General features: G+C 45.0%; 1 protein-coding gene across 1 annotated transcript in view; it reads right to left on the bottom strand.

Annotated features, from left to right (window-relative positions):
* FAM135B (family with sequence similarity 135 member B) overlaps positions 1–25,890 on the bottom strand; it is a 318,140-nt gene that overhangs the window by 89,333 nt on the left and 202,917 nt on the right. The window contains exons 6-7 of the mRNA XM_084621351.1: positions 24,590–24,763; positions 6,801–6,927 (exon numbers count right to left, since the gene is read on the bottom strand). Of these exons, the coding sequence (XP_084477477.1) occupies positions 6,801–6,927; positions 24,590–24,763 (301 nt within the window). The remainder of the gene's footprint in view (positions 1–6,800; positions 6,928–24,589; positions 24,764–25,890) is intronic.

Genomic DNA, 25,890 nt, shown 5'->3' with positions numbered 1-25,890 from the left:
TGCATGGCTGTTAGATTAGCAGGATTGTAATACTTATAGGAAACCACTTATAGTTCTGTGTACATATCAACTAATAGTCTTTATTCTACTGTAAATGGCAGACAATGAACAGCAATCATCAAAAAATGGTCTCCAAACTCTGATGATTAAACATACTTTTCAATACCCCAAAAAGCAGAGCATTACAATGGTGTATTCTCTCTTACAGTTGCAGAAGAACAAATGAATGGCCATTTGTTAGATTCCCTGACACTGCTAATTAAGATTCAAATTAGCAACATCAAAAGGTGTCTGTTCTTTTAACACCAACCATCGTGAACATATTTTAAATGCTTCCCTTTGCATATTAAAAATGTATCTGAAGTGTTGGACTGACATTAAGAAGAGAGCTAGAGGCCCAAAAATACGGAACAATTCCTATCTAAAATTAACATTCAGGGCTAAAACTCTGCTCTAAATTACACCCATGCAACTCCTTTCCACGAATGAGTCAGCTTCTGATCACAATTACACAGGTGTAATTCCAGATAGATGCCACAGAAGCCAATGGATATACTCCAGATTTGCACAAGCATAGCCGAGATCAAAATCGTGTGCCGAGCTTGTAAACAGCCATTTTTCTTATAATACACGATAGGATCTATTGCAAAAAGGGAAAATGTTATGAAATCTAGCAGATCCTGCAAGTCCTTCGGGTCTCTGGAGAGAAAACTCAGTTTCCTCTTTGGTAGGATTAAGTTTTTTTATGCAGCAGGGAATATAAGAGCCCTCTAGCCCTTAACTAGCTTCAAAGGGAGAAAGGGAAAACATGCAAAATATCTGCCCTTTCAAAGGAAACAGCTGGGCTTTAGTCCTTCTTTTGCAAAGCTAATGCCTGCTTTCTTTCTTTGTGATATCTTTTCTTTCTAGGTCAGCAGGTACCAGAGGCCATGGCCAGCAAAGAAGAAATGCTCAGAAAAAGAAATGATGAGAAGGAGCAGGAAAAACATTTGCTGACTGGCTAGAAATGAAAAGAAGAAGCAGGAAACACCAAGTTTAACAGGTGCATAATGGCAGAAGAAAACAGATTTTTTTGGCACAACATGGATCAAATGAAGCTGGAGCATAACTTCAGCAGCGTTTGACTCTGCAGACTGCCTGAGATGATAGCTCAAAGGGTATAACTGCCCCACTTATCTCCATGGGGCATTGACTCTGAAACCTGACCCCAACACTACCTCCAGTCTCTTCGTGCAGGGGTACACACTGTCCCATCCTGCCTCTGCGCGGGTGGTGTCAGAATCCCTCAGTCTAGTAGGGAACCTAGCAGGGAACTGAAGGAGGTGGTGCAGCTGACTGACACACCAGGGATTCCAGAGTTAAAAGCATGAGCTGCTACAGTGTAAGCTAAAGAGCCAGTGGTCTTTAGCTGGGACTGTAACAGACTCTCATCCTTCTTGGATTGGGCACAGAGAGGGACCCGTAACACCAGTGCATCAGTTGCAGAACTTCCAGATGCTCCTGGGAGCCAGCTTTCTTGAAGAGAAATCAGAAAGGGTGAAACACTCCTTGTTGATTTATATGGCAGGTGCGGTGGCTCTGGAGAGTTACAGTACATTCCACTGGGAACATGAAGTTTCTGTTTTTGACACTGTTTTTGCTGGAAAATTGGACTTTCATATGACAATGAAATTTTTCAGGGAAAATATCTGCTTTCCACACCAAAAAACAAAAAATATTTCTTCAAAAAACCAAACACCTGAAAACTATTTCCCTGCCTTCCCCCCAAAACCTGAAATATTTTTTATTTGAAATGGTGCCACCATGCCTCCTGGGAGTTGTAGTCTGGGGTGTCTTATGTTCCTGTTCTCTTCTATAGAATGGGCTCTCTGGCTGGACTGCATCTCCAATGATGGATCGCAGTCAACGACTTCTATGACACACAGCCTTCCTCTCATGAAGAAGAGAGAAAGTGGTGCACCAGGGAGATGTAGTCTGACCAGAAAGCCCAGCTCACAGTAGACAACGGGAGCATAAGGCACCAAAACTACAACTGCCATGAGGCATGGTGGAACCATACTGAATTAAAATATTTCAGTTTTAGACACAAATATTTTGGCTTTCAGTATTTTGACAAGAAGCCAAAATTTTCCATTGAGAACACCTCCCTGTTTTCTTACAGCTCTGCATAAAGGATATTACCCACTCATATATAAAGTAATTCAGAAATTTCAGGCTGACTTTGAGCCATAGAAGAATACCACTTGGGAAAAGTACATTTTCTTTACAAGAAACCAACTGCCAAATTAGACCATTGAACTTTACATTACAGTCCTTGGTAACTCCAAGTCATGCAAATTTAAATAGTTAACAGATGGACTAATTAGTAGTCAAATTATCTGTAGTATAATTGATAAGATTAGAGTGAGTATAGTCTATTACTAGTCACCCTGTATATTGCACCTTGATTACAAAACACAATAAGCACATGTAAGGCAAACAAAATTAGAGGCTACTTTTGAAAATTTGGGTCCAAATGGCCATTAGCCAATGGATACAGTGTGTATGTGGCAAAGCCAAGAACAGAACCCCAAACTCACGATTCCTAATCCCAGTCAAGGGCTCAGGTTCAGCTGGTACACACCAATATGGTACATCGGCACATCTTTCAGAATACTGCCTTATTCTCCAGGACCTAACCTGGCTGTTGAAATGTTCTCGAAAACTTGAACCAAACGTACATGCTGCAACGTCAGCCTGTGTGTGCAGAATGTGAACCAACACCTCTGAGTGGGCTTGGGAGAGTATTGCTACTTCTGAAATCCCCCAGTATAGAAGAAGCCAAACCCAAGGAGACTAGCAGAGTCCAGTTAGGCATCTGAGAGCCCCCAAGAGGGAGACAAGCCCAAGGAGTCCAGTGGGGCATGCAAGCCTCACTGAGCAGACGCCACACAAATGGAGCCTATCAGAGCCCATGGTGTATTTGGGCCCCAAGGAGACAGAATCAATCCCAAGAAGCCCAATGAGCATATCTGATTTTATTTTGAACATCTGTACAATGTATGGTGAGCGGCTACTCACGTGGGCAGAATTCACGTGGTGAGTGGAGCTTGAAAGTGCACCCCCTTCTTCTTTCCCCCTCCCCCATCCAATTTCTGACCTTTCTCCCTTGCATTACCTGTAAATTAAACATACCACGCATTCAAAGACTACATCTACACTTAGAGCTAGGGGGGTGCTCATGACCACATGAAAGTTCTCCTTGAGCTAATGTGCTAAAAATAGTAGCGTAGCGATGTTAGTAGAGGCAACAGTGAGTGATGGCACGAGGACACACTCATGGGGTCTGGGTGGGCTTGTTCTCAGGGTGGCGAACCCAGGCTGCCACTCATCCCTGGTTGTGCTACCATGGCTACACTACCATTTTTAGCGCACTAACTCAATGAGTGCTATCGTAGATATACTCAAGCAGAGACTCTCACCCCAGCTCCAAGGGTAGATGTAGCCTAGAACTACAGTGGTCCCTCTAGTAGCTGAGAATTCCTTGAGCTCAGAGGAGTGGTATGCTTGAAATAAACGAGTTGTAGAGAAGAAAGGTAATGGCACCTTTTCCTGCATCAAAATATGGCATAACTGGATGCTTCCACCCAACTCCCGAGAAACTGCTAAAAAACACTGATCGCTTGGGCGTATGATTTTGAAGAGAGTGAAGGGAATAATAGGACACTGCCTTGGTTTTAATCACAGCGTGAATTAGTATCGTTATAGTAGGCTGGGAGACGAGGGAATGGTCAGCGGTGTCCCGAGGTCACTTGGCGGGAGCTGGGGAACTTGGACCGGTACAATCTGCTGCTCCTGACATTTAATTACTCTCAGCGCTGAGAGATCAGCAGCTCAGAGCGCAGAACGTTAGGCATCTGTCACGAGCAGAGGCACGCCGGCTTCCCACGGGTGGAACACTAGCAGGCAAAGCAGCGGGAGGGCGTGAAAGGAGAGACAACCTTCTTTTCAAACGGAGGCAGAAACTTTTCTCTTTTTTTAAATAAAATAAGACAAAGAAAACGTTCAAGCCGATAGAGTCACTGAGAGCTTTCAGAGTGATATGTTTGGGCCTTGCCAGAGAGTTAGACGTCAGCCGTTTCTATAGCTATTGGTACATCCATGTTTTAACAGAAAATAATTAAACAATGTATGTGACTGCATAATAATGGAATTCCACACAATCTGAGGCTGATGTGTTGATTTAAGAGTGATCTACCTCGCACTCCGTAGACTCCTGGAAGTTACAGCTGAGTTGTAGCAGCATCAGCTGTCAGAACACGGTTGTCTTCGGCGGGTACTGAGCAACTCCGAAAACCTGACCAGTATTATACCTGGAACTATAGGTTCAAATCCCATTATAGCTGGCTGAGCTCCTCGTTCTCCCGAGTTCCAGGTAGTGCTAGTGCTTGGGGGGCTTTCAGTTGTGACCGAGTTCCCATCTGCTCGGCATGGGGTTTAAATATTTCATAGAATTTTTTGCAACTAGCAAAGAATTGGGCAAAATCTTCTCTCCCTCCCCAGTCCCATGTGGTGCTGCCCTGGAAGGATTTGTCTATGCTAGGGAACTACATTGAGATTAGCTGCCTTTGGGTGGACCTCGACCAGCTGCATCAAGCCAGATGTAGTCTACAGCAGTGGATCTCAAGCGGGGGTACGCAGAGGTCTTCCAGGGGCTATATCAAGCCGTCTAAATTTCTGCCTACTTTTACAACAGGCTACATAAAAAGCACTAGCAAAGTCAGTACAAACTAAAATTTCGTACAGACAATGACTTGTTTATACTACTCTATATACTATACTCTGAAACGGAAGTACAATATTTATAGTCCATTAATGCTGATGGGCAATATGCAGAAGCTAGCCTGCAAGGTACAGTAATGAATGGAGAACAGTCCCTTTGGATTACTGCAAATCATCTAATGCAGAAGCAACGTAGGAGCCCCATCCTGTGACGGACGCACTGCTAGGCGTAGTGCTTGCTACTACTCATTGATTTGTGTGGCAGTTTGCATGCTTCGGGGTTGAAGAAAAATGGAGTAAAAATGCAGTAAGGGTTTACTATTTGGCTCTCTATTTTTATTGTCGGATTTAAAGGTCCAGTTCCTTAGCTGATGTAAATTGGGGTAGCTCTGTTATGTCCAGCAAGCGATGTCGATTACTCCAGCTGAGGATCTGGCCCTGTGTTATGTCTCCACACAGAGCAGTGCAGATATGATATGCTTTCCACTGGACTGAGAAGGTATCTGTCTCGCAAGCTCTTATCAGACTTTCTGACCATGAGCGCTAATGCTACTTTTATTGTGACAGATGCATGGCTGCAGTGGGTAGAAATTGTCCCACTGATGTCAATGGGAGTAAGACAGGGCTGATCCCAAAGAATCCCACAGCTCTTTGCCAACTGCATATACAACACCTCTGGGTTGGGCCTTGTCTACAGGGTCTATGAGATAGCAAACCTCCGTGAAGCTTATCTCAATGCACTTTTGACCTTTTTCATACCGTAGACCAGTGGTTCTCAACCTTTCCAGACCACTGTACCCCTTTCAGGAGTCTGATTTGTCAGGGAAGATACAGATTCCATAACTTTAACGAACATCCGTGACTTCTGCCCCTGCCGCGGGACTGGAGCAGCAGCGGTCAGCCCCCGAGGCTGGAGCTGTGGCAGGGCTGGAGCTGTTCCCCCGGGGCTGGAGTTGTGGCCGGCGGTTGGCACCCGGGGCTGGAGCTGTGTCACAGCTGGAAGGCAGCAGTGGGTCCCAGACTATTAGCTCCAACTCCAACCCCCACAGACAACCTTTGCCTGTCAATAGTGGGCAGGGGGGTAGAATGAGGGCAGCCGGCTTCAGCAGTGTTACTGAGCATGCTCAATACCAGCCAAGCAGCAAATCGGGGGGGGGCACACATGACCCTCTATGCCCCTCAACAGGTCGCCTCTGCCCCTCGGTAATTTTAGTAAAAGTCACAGATAGGTCACAAGTTTCAGTGAATTTTTGTTTATTGCCCACGACCTGTCTGACTTTTACTGAAATACCCATGACAAAATCTTAACCTTAAGAAAAAGTGAAGGTTCTTACTTAGCACTTGGTGAGTCGCTGTCTAGATCAGTGGTTCTCAAGCTTTTTTCATTTGCAACCCCCTAAAAAAATTTGCATGGAGGTCTGGACCCTCTGGAAATCTTAGACACAGTCTACAATCTCTCAGGGATCTGCAGACCACACAGACCCCTGAGACGCAGTCCACAGACCCAACCACAGATTGAAAACCACTGGTCTAGAACATAACAACCCTGCTATTCCAATGCTTTTTATAGGTCACTAGTAAAGCAACAAGCCTTGACATACACTGTTACTCTAGGTGCTGCTTTGAGCAAGGGGATGCGCCTAAGCTGTACTAACCCAGGAGGCATGGTGACTCGGACAATGCTCAAAGGCATAATTACTCCCCGGTCTCCTCCGTCCTCAAAGAGGGGATTGTAATTTGCTTCTTGTCTTTTACCCACAGCAACTCCCAATACTCTCTTTGGTGGCTCAGCTATGCTGGAAAACGAGCATAGGGTGTGAAGCAAAGACGCTGTTCATTCTCTAACACCCTCTGCCCTTTTGCTCCAGGGTGGGGACTGCACACTTGGACCCAAAGTCAGGGTATCCCACATAGGGCTGTTAGAAGGGTTCTTACTCCTTCACTCTCCCCTGTATCAGCATAGATAATCCAAGTCACAGTCGAGTGCATAGATTCCAAGTCAAAAAGTAACCATTCCATTGTTGCCGGCCTGCCCTTACCTCAGATGACGTCGGTTTGCAGTAGCCAGCTCCAAACACTAGATTCTCTAATGACATACTGGACTGGTCTGGTCCTGTCTCCAGGCTGCCCTTACCCAGCCACGACCCTTTCCCTGGACGAGCAAAGCTGAAAGGAGAAACAAAAGGAAAAGACACTTACTAAAAGTCAGAGTTATGGAAGAGTCGGTTTCCATCCCCACTACCCACCAGGCAGAATTTATTGCAGATTTTAGAAAGTAGTTTTCACAAGCACTGAACTAACAGCACATCTTGTAATAGCATGAAATAAGAAGGGTATTAAGCCACATTAAAAAGTCTTAGGGTATGTCTACACTACGAAATTAGGTCGAATTTATAGAAGTCGGTTTTTTTGAAATCGGTTTTATATATTCGAGTGTGTGTGTCCCCACAGAAAATGCTCTAAGTGCATTAAGTGCATTAACTCGGCGGAGCGCTTCCACAGTACAGAGGCAAGCGTCGACTTCCGGAGCGTTGCACTGTGGGTAGCTATCCCACAGTTCCCGCAGTCTCCGCTGCCCATTGGAATTCTGGGTTGATATCCCAATGCCTGATGGGGCTAAAACATTGTCGCGGGTGGTTCTGGGTACATATCGTCAGGACCCCGTTCCCACCCTCCCTCCCCCCGTGAAAGCAAGGGCAGATAATCATTTCGCGCCTTTTTTGTCTGCTGCCAGCCAAAGATGTAAAGGATAGATGGAGTGGGTCAGAACAAGAAATAGACCAGATTTGTTTTGTACTCATTTTCCTCCTCCCCTGTCTAGATCACACTGCAGTCAGTCACAGAGAAGGCGCAGCGAGGTTAATCTAGCCATGTATCAATCAGAGGCCAGGCTAACCTCCTTGTTCCAATAACAACGATAACTTTGGTGCACCATTTCTTATTGGAACCCTCCGTGCAGTCCTGCCTGAAATACTCCTTGATGTACAGGCACACCCTTTGTTGATTTTAGCTCCCTGAAGCCAACCCTGTAAGCCGTGTCGTCAGTCGCCCCTCCCTCCGTCAGAGCAACGGCAGACAATCGTTCCGCGCCTTTTTTCTGTGCGGACGCCATACCAAGGCAAGCATGGAGGCCGCTGAGCTCATTTTGGCAATTAGGAGCACATCAACCACCACACGCATTATCCAGCAGTATATGCAGCACCAGAACATGGCAACGTGATACCGGGCGAGGAGGCGACGTCAGCGCGGTCCCGTGAGTGATCAGGACATGGACACAGATTTCTCTGAAAGCATGGGCCCTGCCAATGCATGCATCATGGTGCTAATGGGGCAGGTTCATGCTGTGGAACGCCGATTCTGGGCTCGGGAAACAAGCAGAGACTGGTGGGACCGCATAGTGTTGCAGGTCTGGGACGATTCCCAGTGGCTGCGAAACTTTCGCATGCGTAAGGGCACTTTCATGGAACTTTGTGACTTGCTTTCCCCTGCCCTGAAGCGCATGAATACCAGGATGAGAGCAGCCCTCACAGTTGAGAAGCGAGTGGCGATAGCCCTGTGGAAGCTTGCAACGCCAGACAGCTACCGGTCAGTTGGGAATCAATTTGGAGTGGGCAAATCTACTGTGGGGGCTGCTGTGATGCAAGTAGCTCACGCAATCAAAGATCTGCTGATATCAAGGGTAGTGACCCTGGGAAATGTGCAGGTCATAGTGGATGGCTTTGCTGCAATGGGATTCCCTAACTGTGGTGGGGCTATAGACGGAACCCATATCCCTATCTTGGCACCAGAGCACCAAGCCGGCGAGTACATAAACCGCAAGGGGTACTTTTCGATAGTGCTGCAAGCTCTGGTGGATCACAAGGGATGTTTCACCAACATCAACGTGGGATGGCCGGGAAAGGTGCATGATGCTCGCATCTTCAGGAACTCTGGTCTGTTTCAAAAGCTGCAGGAAGGGACTTTCTTCCCAGACCAGAAAATAACTGTTGGGGATGTTGAAATGCCTATATGTATCCTTGGGGACCCAGCCTACCCCTTAATGCCATGGCTCATGAAGCCGTACACAGGCAGCCTGGACAGTGGTCAGGAGCTGTTCAACTACAGGCTGAGCAAGTGCAGAATGGTGGTAGAATGTGCATTTGGACGTTTAAAGGCGCGCTGGCGCAGTTTACTGACTCGCTTAGACCTCAGCGAAACCAATATTCCCACTGTTATTACTGCTTGCTGTGTGCTCCACAATATCTGTGAGAGTAAGGGGGAGACGTTTATGGCGGGGTGGGAGGCTGAGGCAAATCGCCTAGCTGCTGGTTACGCGCAGCCAGACACCAGGGCGGTTAGAAGAGCTCAGGAGGGCGCGGTACGCATCAGAGACGCTTTGAAAATAAGTTTCATGACTGGCCAGGCTACAGTGTGAAAGTTCTGTTTGTTTCTCCTTGATGAAACCCCCCGCCCCTTGGTTCACTCTACTTCCCTGTAAGCTAACCACCCTCCCCTCCTCCCTTTAATCACCGCTTGCAGAGGCAATAAAGTCATTGCTGCTTCACAGTCATGCATTCGTTATTCATTCATCACACAAATAGGGAGATGACTACCAAGGTATCCCAGGAGGGGTGGTGGAGGAGGGAAGGAAAATGCCACACAGCACTTTAAGCACAGCACTTTAAAAGTTTACAACTTTAAAATTTATTGAATGACAGCCTTCTTTTTTTTGGGCAATCCTCTGTTGTGGAGTGGCTGGTTGGCCGGAGGCCCCCCCACCGTGTTCTTGGGCGTCTGGGTGTGGAGGCTATGGAACTTGGAGAGGAGGGCGGTTGGTTACAGAGGGGCAGCAGTGGCAGTCTGTGCTCCAGCTGCCTTTGCTGCAGCTCAACCATACACTGGAGCATTCTGGTTTGGTCCTGCAGCAGCCTCAGCATTGAATCCTGCCTCCTCTCATCACGCTGCCGCCACATTTGAGCTTCAGCCCTGTCTTCAGCCCGCCACTTACTCTCTTCAGCCCGCCACTTACTCTCTTCAGCCCTCCACCTCTCCTCCCGGTCATTTTGTGCTTTCCTGCACTCTGACATTATTTGCCTCCACGCATTCGTCTGTGCTCTGTCAGTGTGGGAGGACAGCATTAGCTCGGAGAACATTTCATCGCGAGTGCGTTTTTTTTTCTTTCTAAGCTTCACTAGCCTCTGGGAAGGAGAAGATCCTGTGATCATTGAAACACATGCAGCTGGTGGAGAAAAAAAAAGGGACAGCGGTATTTAAAAAGACACATTTTATAAAACAGTCGCTACACTCTTTCAGGGTAAACCTTGCTGTTAACATTACATACATAGCACATGTGCTTTCGTTACAAGGTCGCATTTTGCCTCCTCCCACCGCGTGACTACCCCCTCAACCTTCCCCCCTCCCTGTGGCTAACAGCGGGGAACATTTCTGTTCAGCCACAGGCAAACAGCCCAGCAGGAATGGGCTATACTGAGTGTCCCTGAAGAAAAGCACCCTATTTCAACCAGGTGACCATGAATTATATCTCACTCTCCTGAGGATAACACAGAGAGAGAAAGAACGGATTTTGGTTGAATGCCAGCAAACATACACTGCAATGCTTTGTTCTACAGTGATTCCCGAGTATGTGTTACTGGCCTGGAGTGATAAAGTGTCCTACCATGAAGGACGAAATAAGGCTGCCCTCCCCAGAAACCTTTTGCAAAGGCTTTAGGACTACATCTAGGAGAACCGCAAATGCCAGGGCAAAGTAATCCTTTCACATGCTTGCTTTTAAACCATGTATAGCATTTTAAAAGGTACACTCACCAGAGGTCCCTTCAGGAGGCAGCCTTGGGTGGGTTCAGGGGGTACTGGCTCCTGGTCTAGGGTGAGAAACAGTTCCTGGCTGTCGGGAAAACCGGTTTCTCCGCTTGCTTGCTGTGAGCTATCTACAACCTCCTCCTCCTCCTCATCTTCTTCGTCCCCAAAACCTGCTTCCGTATTGCCTCCATCTCCATTGAAGGAGTCAAACAACACGGCTGGGGTAGTGGTGGCTGAACCCCCTAAAATGGCATGCAGCTCATCATAGAAGCGGCATGTTTGGGGCTCTGACCCAGAGCGGCTGTTCGCCTCTCTGGTTTTCTGGTAGGCTTGCCTCAGCTCCTTCAGTTTCACGCGGCACTGCTTCGGGTCCCTGTTATGGCCTCTGTCCTTCATGCCCTGGGAGATTTTCACAAAGGTTTTGGCATTTCGAAAACTGGAACGGAGTTCTGATAGCACGGATTCCTCTCCCCAAACAGCGATCAGATCCCGTACCTCCCGTTCGGTCCATGCTGGAGCTCTTTTGCGATTCTGGGACTCCATCATGGTCACCTGTGCTGATGAGCTCTGCATGGTCACCTGCAGCTTGCCACGCTGGCCAAACAGGAAATGAGATTCAAAAGTTCGCGGTTCTTTTCCTGTCTACCTGGCCAGTGCATCTGAGTTGAGAGTGCTGTCCAGAGCGGTCAGAATGGAGCACTCTGGGATAGCTCCCGGAGGCCAATACCATCGAATTGTGTCCACAGTACCCCAAATTCGAGCTGGGAACGTCGATTTAAGCGCTAATCCACTTGTCAGGGGTGGAGTAAGGAAATCGATTTTAAGAGCCCTTTAAGTCGAAATAAAGGGCTTCACTGTGTGGACGGGTGCAGGTTTAAATCGATTTAACGTTGCTAAATTCGACCTAAAGTCCTAGTGTAGACCAGGGCTTAGGCTTTGTTTTAAAGTGATATAACAAGTCACCACCACACATCTCACAAAGGGAAAGAATTCCATAGGACACAGAAAATATCCAATAGTTGGCATCTCAAATGGTGAAAATAATCTTACTAGGGCCTAGAGTTTAAAAAATGGGAGTCTAGAGTTAGGCTCCTAAATCTGTGTTAGGGCATCTAAGAGTGTGGCCTGTTCTTCTCCCCACAAAGCAATAAGATCCACCACCTCTTGTGTACTCCATGCTGGAGCACGTTTGCGGCCTTGAGTCTCCGGCAAGCTCTCCACACTGATCAAACAGGAAATGAAAATTCAAAAGTTCCCAGGGCTTCAAAAGTTAACAGGGGAGCAGCTGCCTCCTGTATACCTGGCTGATGTGCTGTGGAGTTCAAAGTGTTCTCCACTGCACAGTGAAGCGGTCACAGCGGAGTACTGTGGCACACCTCCTGGAGCCCAATTCATTCAAATTACACAACGCGATGTCTACACTATCCTCATTTCGACCCATGGATGTCAAATCAAGCGCTATGCCTCTCGCGGACGTAGAGTACAGAATTTGACTTTACTGGCCATTTAGGTTGTGGAAGGGTCTTGGTAGTGTAGACACATACATTACAAGATCAACTTAATGCAGCTTATGTCAACCTCATTTTGGCCTAAGAGTGCAAAGAACTGAAGACACACAATAAGGGTATGTGCACATTTGGAGCGGGAGGTGTAAATACCACCTTGAGGAGACATACCCACATTTTCGCTAATGCAGATAGCACATGAAAAACAGAAGTGTAGTCATGGCAGCATGAGGGGCTAGCCACTTTGAGTACATACCTAGCGTCTTAGGCCATGTCTACCCTACAGACCTTGGTTGATGCAAGTTACGGTCAGCATAAAGCCACCACAGTTAGTGTATTGCTTGTGTGGGTGCCTGCTTGGTTCCTTGAGTCAGTGCCGGGCATACTCACCAGCAGTGCCTGTGCTGATGCACAATGCAATGCACCCTGGGCAGGGATCCCAGCATGCAACCTGCCACCATCCAGCACACTGTCATTTGGGAAGTATGGCAATGCATGGTGGGGCAGAAACAAGTTGCGCAGGGGTGACTGGGAGCAAGGGGACAACTTCCCAGTGTGCAGTGCTGTTCAGAAAACTACAACGGAGACTTTCTTTCCTAGCCGGCAGATTACCACTGGGAATGTTGACATTCCAATCGTGATCCTGGGGGATCCAGTTTACCCTTTGCTCATGAAGCCATACACTGACCACCTCGACAGCACTAAGGAAAGATTCAACTACTGGTTCAGCACATGCATAATGACAGGGAAATGAGCTTTTGGTAGATTGAAGGAACGCTGGCATGGTTTACTCACAAGATTGGATCTCAGTGGGGAAAAAAAAAACATTCCCGTGATTATAGCTGCCTGCTGTGTCCTACATAATATCTGTGAAGCAAAGGTGGAAAAGTTACCTCCGGGGTGGAGGTGGAGTGGATGTCCACTGAGTTTCAACAACCAGACACAAGGGCTATTAGAAGAGCTCAATACAGAGCTATACAGCTCACCGAGGCTTTGGAAGAGCACTTTAGCAGTGAGCCACAGTCATGCATTGTGGTCTACTGTGCTCTACCTGGCCTTGCTGCTTTGGGCCTGTGAGGAGATATGTGGTGCTTGGTGTACATCTATGAACATAACACTGTCAATGAACCTATTAATTTTGTAGAGCTTGCTGTACATTTAAGGTTATTACACTGCGTTTTTCACTGACTCTGTGAGTTGTGTCATGTTGGACAGTAACACAAGTGGGTGCTTGTAGAACTGCAAGGCATTCTGCAACATACATTGTGAACTAATGAAGATGAATTATTTTCCAAATAGTAGACTTTTATTCAGTAACAAAACCAGTGCAAAAAAAAATCTGCAATTTAAAAGAAAATACATTCAAAACTTAATATAATGGAAGAGAACTTAACAAGGGGAAAGAACATTCATGTACATTTTACCTATATATACAGTAACTGTGGTTTTCATAGGTCAGTGTATGTGAAGCTGTGGTTGTCCGTAATGCTCCCAGGGTGGAGTGGTAGGGGGTAAGCATGCGGCCCCTGATGGGGCATGTGGAATGTTGAGGGGGCATGTAGGGAGGTAATGAAATAGAGTCCTCTATGGACTGCAAAGGGAGGTAAGCCTGGGACTGTTGAACCTGGAGGTCCACAAGAGTCTGCAGCATCCGTGTTTACTGCCAGAGAAGCCCCATTATGTCCTTGTGCATCTCCCTCTCCTTCTGCTGCTGGGACTTTCTCCTGTCTGCTCTTTCCTTCTCCAGGCTCTCTGCAATGTTCAGCATCCAGCCTCTTTGCTCAAGGTCTGATGCAGCACTGGCTTGCAGGGTCTGATTGACGATGTCCTTCCAAGTCCTCTTCTTTCTACTCATGTGGCTCAGGTGTTCCATGGGCGTGGAGGGGGAACTGCTCAAGGCCACAATGGCAGCAGCTGCAGATTAAACACCAAGAGGTACCATTGTCAGTACAGTCACAATGGAAAGCGAAAGTTAAGATTCAGAACTCCCTTTCCTTGCTCCCACAAAGTTTTAAACAAGACGTGCTTATTGACACTTCTGCTTCAGAGTGCTTGTGCATGGCACTGCTCTAACCATGGTGAGTGTAGCACTCCTGACGTGAGGGAAAGGAGGAGGGAACTGCTTGGTTGTATGAAGCTATGAACAGAGGGCAATGGCACTGAAGACTGGCACCATTTTCCCCAGACGGTAGTGATTTTAGCTGATGTCTCACTCCTGAGGGTAACAAAGTCACAAAGCGCAGCTGCTGCTGGCATCCCAGTGCCGTCCAGGCCCATATGCTACTAGCTTGGGTACTGCAATAGCACCTGGCAATGTTTTTGTTGACTGGGGTGGGAAAGTGTCTTACTGCAGAGGAAGAAATAAGGCTGTCAATGCTATACACCTTTGAGAGAGGGTCATGGAGCACTTCCACAAAAGTTTCATTAAGATCTTTCAGGAGGATTCAAGGGACATCCCTCCTCAGAGGTATCCATGGTGGTCTGCGGAGCGATGATGGGGTCTTCGCCAAGTGTGGCATGCAGCTCTTCATAGAACAGACAGGTGGTTTGGCACCGGATCGACTGCTGGCCTTCCAATACACCTGAAACAGTTCCTTCGCTTTCACACAGCACTGCTGCTTGTCCCTGTCATGCCCATTCTCCTGCATCCCTCTTGCTATGTGCTCAGATATGTCCACATTTCTACAGCTGGTCCATAGCTGTGCCTGCATAGCCTCTTCTCCCTACAGGCCCAGGAGATCCGATATTTTCTGTTTAAACCAAGCTGGCGTGCGTCTGGAGCGGGTAGCCGGCATGGTGAGCTGGACAACCACACACAACAATAGAGAGGCGCTAGGTGTGCTCGCCAAACTGGACAATCAGGAAAAAGCTTTTCAAAAATGTGCGGGCTTTAACAGGGATGAGGCCTTCTGGTCTCTGTGACCCTCTGGCAGTGGAGTTAACAATTGTGACCAGGGAGGTCAGGGTTGGGCATTATGGGACAGCGGCTGCAGGACTGCTAGAGTCGACATAAGTAATGCAGTATCTGTCTACATGCGTGCTGCGTTGACCTCAGTACGTCAGCCATGTCTCAAGATTGGTGTTACTGCGTCGCTGTAATGGGGAACATACATTGGTGGGAGACAAATTTAAGTGTGGACACATGAACGACAAGGTAAATGCGAGGTGGCTTACATCGACCTAAGTCTGTAGTGTAGACCAAGCCTTAGAGAGATGAGAATCTGAGGCACAGAGAGACTTAAGTGACCAGCCCAAGGTCAGACAGCAAGTCTGTGGCAGACTAGGAACTGAACCCAGAGTTCAGCCTCTTAACCAAGAGTCCATTCTCTCTCTCTCTCTCTAGAGCTGCAATGATGTTTATTACATCTCCTCAGGCTTTGATATATTGCTACAAGGACACTCCATAAGGAGGAGAAAACCGCATTGGCTGGCCTTGTGTTTATATGTTTTAACGGATGTGATTCAATCAGTTTTCTGGAGGTTGCTTCTAAGCGGCAGGCAACACTTCAATGTATTTAGCCCACCTAAAATGTGAGCTAAAGAAAGGAACTCCAAAGAACAAAGGGACAACCATTGCTCAGAATCACATGACAATGGACAACAGAGTCTGGTTTGGTCTGTTGAAAAGCCTGAATCACACAAAAATGTAAAAGGACTGTCATTGTATCATTCAGAAGCATAAACAAATGATACCTGACAACAAAAAACCTTCATTTGAATATTATCAAAACTCTCAAAGACTTTGATGGAGAGAAAAGCACTTTTTAATGTCACTTTTATTTATTTATTTATTGCTTTACAGCAGAGAAGGGATTTGATTGTGCTGGTCTTATGGAAATTGATTTGGGATGGTACCGTAAAACCAAAAAACGTTTTTTGGGAAACCTTGTTTTCTGAGGGAAACTAACTAAAAAGCTTGAAAAGTCTTGAAGTCCCACTGACGCCTCATAAAGAACATCTTATTTGGAGACAATTCCTGTTAGCTATTATGCAGGTTCATTTTTTGTATTTTTTCTATTTTTTACATTACTTGAATTAAAGTAGAACCTTTGTTTTTTACATGTTTAACTTTCTTCCTGTTTATTAGTGCTGATTGAAAAGCAGAATTCCCATCCTCAGCAAATTCTTATAATTCAACACTAGATTTTGCCCCAAATCAGGACAAAAAGTTGAAATATCTTGTTTGTGTGTTTGTTACACAGAACAAAAAGTTACAATAAATTCTATTTGAAACTTCATGTCATTTCATTGAACTGGACATTTAATTTCTTCTCAGTTCTATTTTAACCTATGTCTGCTTGACCTGTCGCTGTGACTCATGGGAATTGTAATTGGGTTGCCGTATGCCCCCATTTGCTATGTGCTGGGCACCTCAGCCAGACTATAACTCCCAGGATGCATCACAGCTGTTCATGCAGAGGAGAGACCATAGTTAATGATGAGAGATTTAATCCAGGGAGGATTAGCAGAGAACAAAGACTTGAGGCATCCAAAATTACAAATCCCCTGAGGCCCTACTATGGCTCAAGCAGATACAGATCAGTTCAATTGACCCAACCAAAAACAAAATACTTTTTTTCTCACACACCATTTTGATTTTGAGGAAACTGCAGTTTTCATCAGAAAACCAGCTCCAATTTGCACCTTCTTCTGTTTGCTTTGAAAATCAGATTTGAACACATGCAGATAATATATGTGAATTTTGGCCCAAGCCATTACAATTGGCATGCCACAGACAGGACTGCCTAGTGGTTAAGGACTCCCCTGAATGGGAAGTGAGTAAACCAGCTAGATCTATGGACAAATCACTTATCACTGTGCCTCAGTTTCCTTATCAGTGACAAGTGAATAATAATACATTCAATAAACAAAATCTACTTTTTAAAAAAGGAATACAGTTGGTTAATTGTCACGTTGCCCCTATGCAAATCCTTAAAGATAAGGAAATGCCAAGTTGTGAGACAACTCTCAATCAAACATTAACTCCCACACAGCACATTTCCACAGACAGACTGACTCTGCATCTTCTAAACTTCCTTCTGCCTCCAGCCGAAGAGGAAACACACTACCCATACCACATTAATCTCCCTCACAGTAGAATACACAGCCTTAATTCCAACCCCCAGCAATGTGAGTGTTGAACATACAGGCAACAGGTTAAGTATTCAACCTGATATTTATTTGTAGGGGAAGTATTGGGGCATAAATCCAATAAATGACAAACCTGTAAATCCTCACCAAGCTGTAGTGAGGCTAAAGTGATTAATGGTTGTAAAGTGCTTTGAGATCCTTTGATCAGACAAATCTTATTATTTAAATATATATATTTTAATAAAAAGAAAAGGAGTACTTGTGGAACCTCAGAGACTAACCAATTTATTTGAGCATGCGCTTTCGTGAGCTACAGCTCATTTCATTGGATGCATACCATGGAAACTGCAGAAGACATTATATACACAGAGACCATGAAACAATACCTCCTCCCACCCCACTCTCCTGCTGGTAATAGCTTATCTAAAGTGATCATCAAGTTGGGCCATTTCCAGCACAAATTCAGGTTTTCTCACCCTCCACCCCCCCCCCACACACACACACACACTATCACTCTCCTGCTGGTAATAGCCCATCCAAAGTGACCACTCTCTTTAAAATGTGTATGATAATCAAGGTGGGCCATTTCCAGCACAAATCCAGGTTTTCTCACCCCCCCACCCCCCTCCAAAAACCACACACACAAACTCACTCTCCTGCTGGTAATAGCTTATCCAAAGTGACCACTCTCCTCACAATGTGTATGAAAATCAAGGTGGACCATTTCCAGCACAAATCCAGGTTTTCTCACCCCCCCACCCCCCCCACACAAACTCACTCTCCTGCTGGCAATAGCTCATCCAAACTGACCACTCTCCTTACAATGTGCATGATAATCAAGGTGGGCCATTTCCAGCATAAATCCAAGTTTAACCAGAACGTTGGGGGGGGGGGGGTAGAAAAAAACAAGGGGAAATAGGCTACCTAGCATAATGATTTAGCCACTCCCAGTCTCTATTCAAGCCTAAATTAATAGTATCCAATTTGCAAATGAATTCCAATTCAGCAGTTTCTCGCTGGAGTCTGGATTTGAAGTTTTTTTGTTGTAAGATAGCGACCTTCATGTCTGTGATTGCGTGACCAGAGAGATTGAAGTGTTCTCCGACTGGTTTATGAATGTTATAATTCTTGACATCTGATTTGTGTCCATTTATTCTTTTACGTAGAGATTGTCCAGTTTGACCAATGTACATGGCAGAGGGGCATTGCTGGCACATGATGGCATATATCACATTGGTGGATGTGCAGGTGAACGAGCCTCTGATGGTGTGGCAAATGTTATTAGGCCCTTTGATGGTGTCCCCTGAATAGGTATGTGGGCACAGTTGGCAACGGGCTTTGTTGCAAGGAAAGGTTCCTGGGTTAGTGGTTCTGTTGTGTGGTATGTGGTTGTTGGTGAGTATTTGCTTCAGGTTGGGGGGCAGTCTGTAGGCAAGGACTGGCCTGTCTCCCAAGATTTGTGAGAGTGTTGGGTCATCCGATGAAGTGAGTTGTAGCTCACGAAAGCTCATGCTCAAATAAATTGGTTAGTCTCTAAGGTGTCACAAGTACTCCTTTTCTTTTTGCGAATACAGACTAACACGGCTGTTACTCTGAAACCATATATTTTATTGACACCATATATCCTTCCCTGGAACTTGAGGAGAGTCAGGAGTTGTAATTTGACCTGCATTCTTCAAAGTGCCTCTAAACCCGGGAGAACTTTTTGCCTGAAACTTGCTGTGCTCCAGGGGGGTGTTTTTTCACACCCCTGAGCAAGAAAGTTGCAGCGCTGTTGTCATAAATATAAAGGGAAGGGTAAACCCCTTTAAAATCCCTCCTGGCCAGAGGAAAAATCCTCTCACCCGTAAAGGGTTAAGAAGCTAAAGGTAACCTTACTGGCACCTGACCAAAATGACCAATGAGGAGACAAGATACTTTCAAAAGCTGGGAGGAGGGAGAAAAACAAAGGGTCTGTGTCTGTCTGTATGATGCTTTGGCCGGGGACAGAACAGGAATGGAGTCTTAGAATTTAGTAAGTAATCTAGCTAGGTATGTGTTAGATTATGATTTCTTTAAATGGCTGAGAAAATAGCTGTGCTGAATAGAATGAATATTCCTGTCTGTGTGTCTTTTTTGTAACTTAAGGTTTTGCCTAGAAGGATTCTCTATGTTTTGAATCTAATTACCCTGTAAGATATCTACCATCCTGATTTTACAGAGGTGATTCCTTTATTTCTATTAAAAGTCTTCTTGTAAGAAAACTGAATGCTTTTTCATTGTTCTAAGATCCAAGGGTTTGGGTCTGTGGTCACCTATGCAAATTGGTGAGGATTTTTACCAAACCTTCCCCAGGAAGTGGGGTGCAAGGGTTGGGAGGATTTTTGGGGGAAAGATCTGTCCAAACTACGTTTCCCAGTAAACCCAGATAAAGTTTGGTGGTGGCAGTGGAAATCCAAGGGTAAAATTAATTTGTACCTTGGGGAAGTTTTAACCTAAGCTGGTAAAAGTAAGCTTAGGAGGTTTTCATGCAGGTCCCCACATCTATACCCTAGAGTTCAGAGTGGGGAAGGAACCTTGACAGCTGTAGAGTACCAGTGTAGACAAGCCCTAAGATGGCATTGGGGAAAGGTGTGCATTACAATAGAGTGCTCTGAAGATGTAAAGGATGTAAAGTGGGTCAAACCCTAACAGCCTGTTTGTTTTGACATGGACAAATCTCCCACTGAAGGCACTGGGAGTTTTGCCTGAGTGCGGGTTACGAGATTTCTCCTCTGACTATGATTTTAAGAGGCATGTGTGGGCGGGTGTGTGGGTGGTGGTGCTCTTGACTGAGGAAAAAAAATCTCCATTATAATATAAACAAGAGAGAACACGATTGCCAGCTGCATTCAGGGAAGGCTCTCCGCGCTGATTTAGATTCATTTAAAGGGTTGCTTGTTTGTATTAATTGGGTTACAAATGTTTTCAAATGGATTCCTGGAACTGCTGAATATAAGACTGAAGTTCATGCTGCCAGCCCTTGAATTGGATTCTGCATAGTGCCAAAGTCTGCTCTGCTTTTATCAGTCCTGTTTTTATGGACAATGGCAATTCAACAAGGAATCATGACTCTCAAATGCCTAGAGAGCGCCTGGAAGTTTTAAAATAGAAATCACTTGAAGTTCCTGGATGAACTTTCATTAGAAGGCAAGTCAACCTAAGCTGAACATAGAGGGTCTGGCCTTCTAGTGCACTCAGGGAAGGATTTGACAATCAATAGTTCAGACGCTCACGTCAGAGACTATTTGCACGTTGCAGTTTTGTCTTATACAGAGTGGCATGTGCTTCCTTCTGTTTAGAGAAAGCAGCACAAAGGATGTCATCGTCCAATAAAGCAGGTTTAGTTTCCTGCTCCTAGTTTCCCTACAAAAACTGTGCGTATTTTAAAAGTTTTGTGTTGTTGTCCCAACACATTTTATCCCCTTCAGCACAGATACCCATTTCCCTTCCCAGATGGAATTATCTTCTTTCCATTGTGGGACTGCTGAGGAATCAGGTCCCAAGAAGCACAGCCCTTTGCTTTCCAGCATCCTGGAGCATGTCACTCAAGTCCTGCTTTACATTCCCCACAGACATCTTACTTTGTTCATGTTGCTCCTGGAATAGCAGTTGGCGGAAGGATTCAGCACCAATTACTAGGGGACCCAAAGGGTTCGGGGTGGAGGGAAAGGAGTTTGAAGCCCCTACTGTTTGAGAGTAGTGGTGTGGCAGGCCTTGTCATTGATGGGAAGTGTTTGGCTGCTGGGGGAAGCAGGAGTGGGAGCAGAGACGTGCTGCAGGCTGGGGCAATGGACACAAACCCCCAAGAGCACAATATTCCTATTGTACTGCGTTTCTTCTTGCATCTACATCAGAAGTATGAGGCCCGCCCTCTGCTGTTTCACTCTCTCCTATTTCCTCAGGCGGGTTTTAACTAGTCAGGTTAGTTTCAATGTTGAATTGGGAGATTGTAACCAGCTCCTGGCTCAGCTCCCTAAAGACAAAAGAAGAACTAAAAGCAGCTCATCTCTGTCTCTAGCGCTGCTGAGTGAGGAAGCCAGGGAGAAGTGCTAGCTGCTCTTTAAAGCACCCCCCTAGCCCTCTTTCTGCAGTGACACTTAAAAGGGAAACTGCTGCTTAGCTTTAGAAAGCCAAGTGCGGAGCGGGTTTAAGGCCTCACAGGATCATACTGTGCATCTCCACTGTCCCAGATTCCAGACCTAAATTTGCTTCCATTGCTTATAAACCTGGGGTTACTGCATCTTCATTACCAACATTTATTTACATCTGAAATGCTGAATCATAAACTTGAGGCTAGAAAACAATACTTGGAGTGCCAATGAATTCAATCCCACATGCTTTTGGTAACACAGCTGGAATTTCAGAGTATCGGGTCTGCTGCAGTAACTAATAAATCAGCTGTTCACTGTGTCAAAACTAAGCTGCTAAATGTATTGTACTCCACAGTTATGCTTAAAACTATCTGGGCTGGCCATGTAGCTGAGATTCTGACTCTGCAATCTTTGCCTTCACCAACCATGATGATGAGAGATAACGGAAGAGGTAATATGGTAATAAGGCAGTGTTTAACCTTAAATATCCTATCAGTTAGGCAAACAGTGATCCTTGTTAGAAAGGATTAAATAGGCTCTGTTGACTCACTGATACAGGTCACATTTCCCTATTTAAATGTAAGTGAGATTGGGATAGCTCTTTGTGGAGAGGATCTAGGGTGTGGACAGAACAGTCCTGAGGGAGGAACCATAGTAACAGCCACATCTGGGAAGAAAGTCTGAACTGAACTGAAATGTATTGTTGTTTCCTTCATTAATGTAGCCAGGCTCCAAGATGGGGATGAGCTTGGACTGGACAAAGCAAGATTGGAAGAATGAGAATTTCCATTGCTCTACAGATAAACAATGTGTTATGAATACGAAGACACAGACACTGAAAAGGACAGGTGACTGATTCAGAGCAATCTAGATTGCATGGTAACTGAGCGCAAGCAAACAATGCATTTTAATATGGCTGGATGTAAACATAGCCCATCTAGGAACAAAGAACATAGGCCATACTTCCAGGAAGAGGGACTCTATCCTGGGAAGTAGTGACTCTGAAAAAGATTTTGGAGTCATGGTGGCTAACCGGCTGAACATGAGGTCCCAGTGTGACACTGTGACCACAAGAGCTAATGCGATCCTGGGATGCACAAATAGGTGAATCTTGAGTAGGAAAAGAGAGGTTATTTTACCTCTGTATTTGGCTCTGGTGCGACCACTGCTGGAATACCGGTTCTGGTGCCCACAATTCAAGAAGGATGTTAATAAATTGGAGAGGATTCAGAGAAGAGCCATGACAATGATTAAAGGATTAGAAAATATGCTGTATAGTGCTACGTTACATAGATCGAGCTCCTTGAGTCTAACAAAGAGAAAGTTAAGAGGTGACTTGATTACAGTCTATAAGTACCTACATGGGGAAAAATATTTAATAATGGGGTCTTCAGTCTAGCAGAGAAAGTATAATATGATCCAATGGCTAGAAGTTGAACCTAGAAAATTAAGACATAAAATAAGGGTAAATTTTTAACAGTGAGCATAATTAACCACTGGAACAATTTACCAAGGCTTGTGGTGGATTCTCCATCACTGACCATTTTTAAAGCAAGATTTTCTAAAAAGATCTGCTCTAGGAATTGTTTTGGGGAAGTTCTCTGACCTGTGACATTCAGGAGGTCAGACTAGATGATCACAATGGTCCCGTCTGGCCTTAGAATCTATGAATCTACATTAAAGCAGTTTAAGATTCCCAGGAAACTAAAATATGATGAAACACCAAAGACTACCACACACTGATTTTTTCTTTTTGTAGTCTGCAAATTAATAGCTTTGCTTTTAGCTTAATATACTCTGACAAGATAGGGAATTTATTATCAGAAAGTTACTGAGGCTTTGCAAAAACAAGGTCTTATTGTTAGATCAAAGCTCTTACAATTAAGCCTTTTTCTTTGTGATCCCAGCAAACACAGCAAAGATAAGTGTGCATACACACAAAGGCTCTGGACTTGGAGAAAAGAATACTGGTTTTAATAGGCTGGTTTTGTTTGAGAATGCATGGCACAGAAGTTGCTTTTATGCTATTTATTTTACCCTGTTTTATGGTTAGTGAATTTATGATATATTAATATTTAAGTTTCTGGATGTTTATCAAGAGGTAGATAAATCCACAATATTGCACTTTCAGATTATCATTATTATGAACTGAAGCAAATGAGACCATATATTGTATTGTCGAAAAATTATTTACATTCCACTGCATGAAATCAAAACACTCTTTTTTTCATAAACATCCACAAATATCACATTTTAAAGCTTAAATAGTAACCCAGCTGTAGATCAGTTGCCTATCATACTGTTTATGTCTCATAGTAATAATACTTTACACTTCTCTAGCCCCTTTCCTTAGAGGATAACAAAACACTTTATAAACAATAATTAAGCCGAACAACTGGAGCTGGTTGGCAATTTTTTTACAAAATGGTGGCGGGGGGTGAGTTGCTGATAATGCCAATTTATTGAAACTCAAACTGTCTGTGGGAAAGGGTCAGCTCCCAAGAATTCCCCAGCAAACCAAAAAAAAAAATGTTTTGAAATTGTTGAAATGTCACATTACAATATTTGCTGAAATGAAAAGTAATGGGTTTCAATTTAATCAATTAACCTTTTAAAAGGAAATTTAATGCATAGTAAAAAAAGGTCAAAATCAAAACAAAACATTTCAGTTGACCCAAACCAATAGGTTTATCAGCTCATGAAAATTTGAGATTTCATATTTTCCTCCTGACTCAGGATGAGAAAAAATGTCTCGAAATCTTGAAAATCCTCTCAGGAGAAGAAAGCCATTTCCCCCCACCCCATAGCTATTAGTTTTGCCAACATCTCCCTGTGCCCCATTATGCTCCTCTATACATGGGCAGAACACTATCAGGTGGGAGAACTGAGAACATATACTGCACATTATAAAGTCAACGTACACCAATAGTTACGTACCTCGCAGCAGTATCTCAGTCTAGGGAGAAATGACAATAACTCACATCTGTCCATCTAAGGGACTTATATGCCCCCCACGCTGCCTTATCTAAGCGTCTCACAATCTTCCATGAGTTTATCCTCATATCATCCCTGTCAAGTGGGATTGTGCTATTATCCCTATTTTAGGGAGGGGAACTAGGGCACAGAGAGATGAAGTGATTTGCCCAAGGACACTCAGGAAGTCTGTGGCAGAGCCAAGATTTGAACCCAGACTTCCGGAATCCCAGTCCAGGACTAGAAGAACAAGTCCATCCTTCTGCTCTAAAGCAAGGGCCGCTACTATCAGATGGGTGAACATGGTCATAAGAACTGTACCACAATTGCCATTTCTCTGCTCTTTACCTGATCAGTGGCTGGTGTAACGCTACCAGTGAGGCATGTACTGTAACAGATATCACTGACAGGTGGAAATAGTCAAACATGACAGGAACATGGTGGTGCAAGCCTCTTCTTGGATGGAAGTGAAGACCCAAAGTACGGCTGCTTATCAAAGGGAGTGCTGGAATGTCTCTCAACCTGAAAGGAGAGGGTTACAAGGGTTAGTGAAATCTTAAGTTGTCACAGTCCACAACGGCATTAAAGGCAGCAGACTGGGAGACTGCATGAGCTGAATTTTTATCACTTCATGGTGACAGTGTCAGCTACCGGAGCATTTACTCAGCTGATGCTTATCTCATAATTGTACTTGCAAGTAGCGGGGATGTGAATATTATTACTCTACAGTAAAAAAACAGACATGACAGAATGCAAGAGCCCCATCCTGGGTCTGCCAGACAAGCAGCAATCTCCTTCCTGTACACCACTCCTGTACACTCACACTAGGGGAAAGCTTTGGGGTAGTAGGGGAGAAGTGCAGGTAGCAGGTTGACCGGCGAATTCAAATTTCAGCACCCAGAATTTAGCACTAATCTGGATGTGTAGCACCAGACAGTCTGCTTTGCCTCAGGGGAATGGCAATAGTGAAAGAGCAGACCTGTTACTGCAGGGTTTTAAAGACCGCTCAGAGCATCCTTGGATGAACAGAGTTGTTTCATTGAGACTTGTATAACTGTCCCTACCAAAATACCACGATAGAAACTTTTCTTTAAAAAAGGCCTGGTGAACAATTGTTCAGATTACAACAATAGTAAAGTGAAATAAATGCACTAGATTATTTCTGATGAATTGCAATTCATTTCTCCTCCAGGCCCTCCCCGCAGCCCTGATATGTTAAAGCACTGCCCCCCACCCCCAGCTTGCGATAACACAGCTCTTCTTTCATCTACACCTTCACCAGAAGCTAAATGGAAATGGTACACTGAGCTCCGCTGTAAGTGCCTTGTGGGGCAGTGTATAAAGTGACTTGGGGCCCAATTAAGTGTGAAGCCCAACTCCAAGGAGCTCACTGTGGACCTCACCTAACTTCTGCTGAAGTCACTGGAAGACTTTTCAATTACCTCAGTAGGCCCTGAGAGGCTTCTTCAAGCACAACTACAAGCATGGTTTGGCAAGACCGGTGAACTAGGAGTAATGCAAAGCTCCTGTATCCAGGGCTGATCCTCTTCCCATTTAAGTTAATGGCAAAACTCTCATTGATTTTAGTGGGATAGGATCAGGCTCTTAGCCCATACACACAGAGGATGAGATTTTCCAACCGTGCTCAG

Source organism: Lepidochelys olivacea (assembly GCF_965140295.1).
Source record: "Lepidochelys olivacea isolate rLepOli2 genome assembly, chromosome: 2".
NCBI lineage: Eukaryota > Metazoa > Chordata > Testudines > Cheloniidae > Lepidochelys > Lepidochelys olivacea.
The sequence above is the reverse complement of the archived record's forward strand: the minus strand, read 5'-3'. Positions and strand labels throughout refer to the sequence as shown.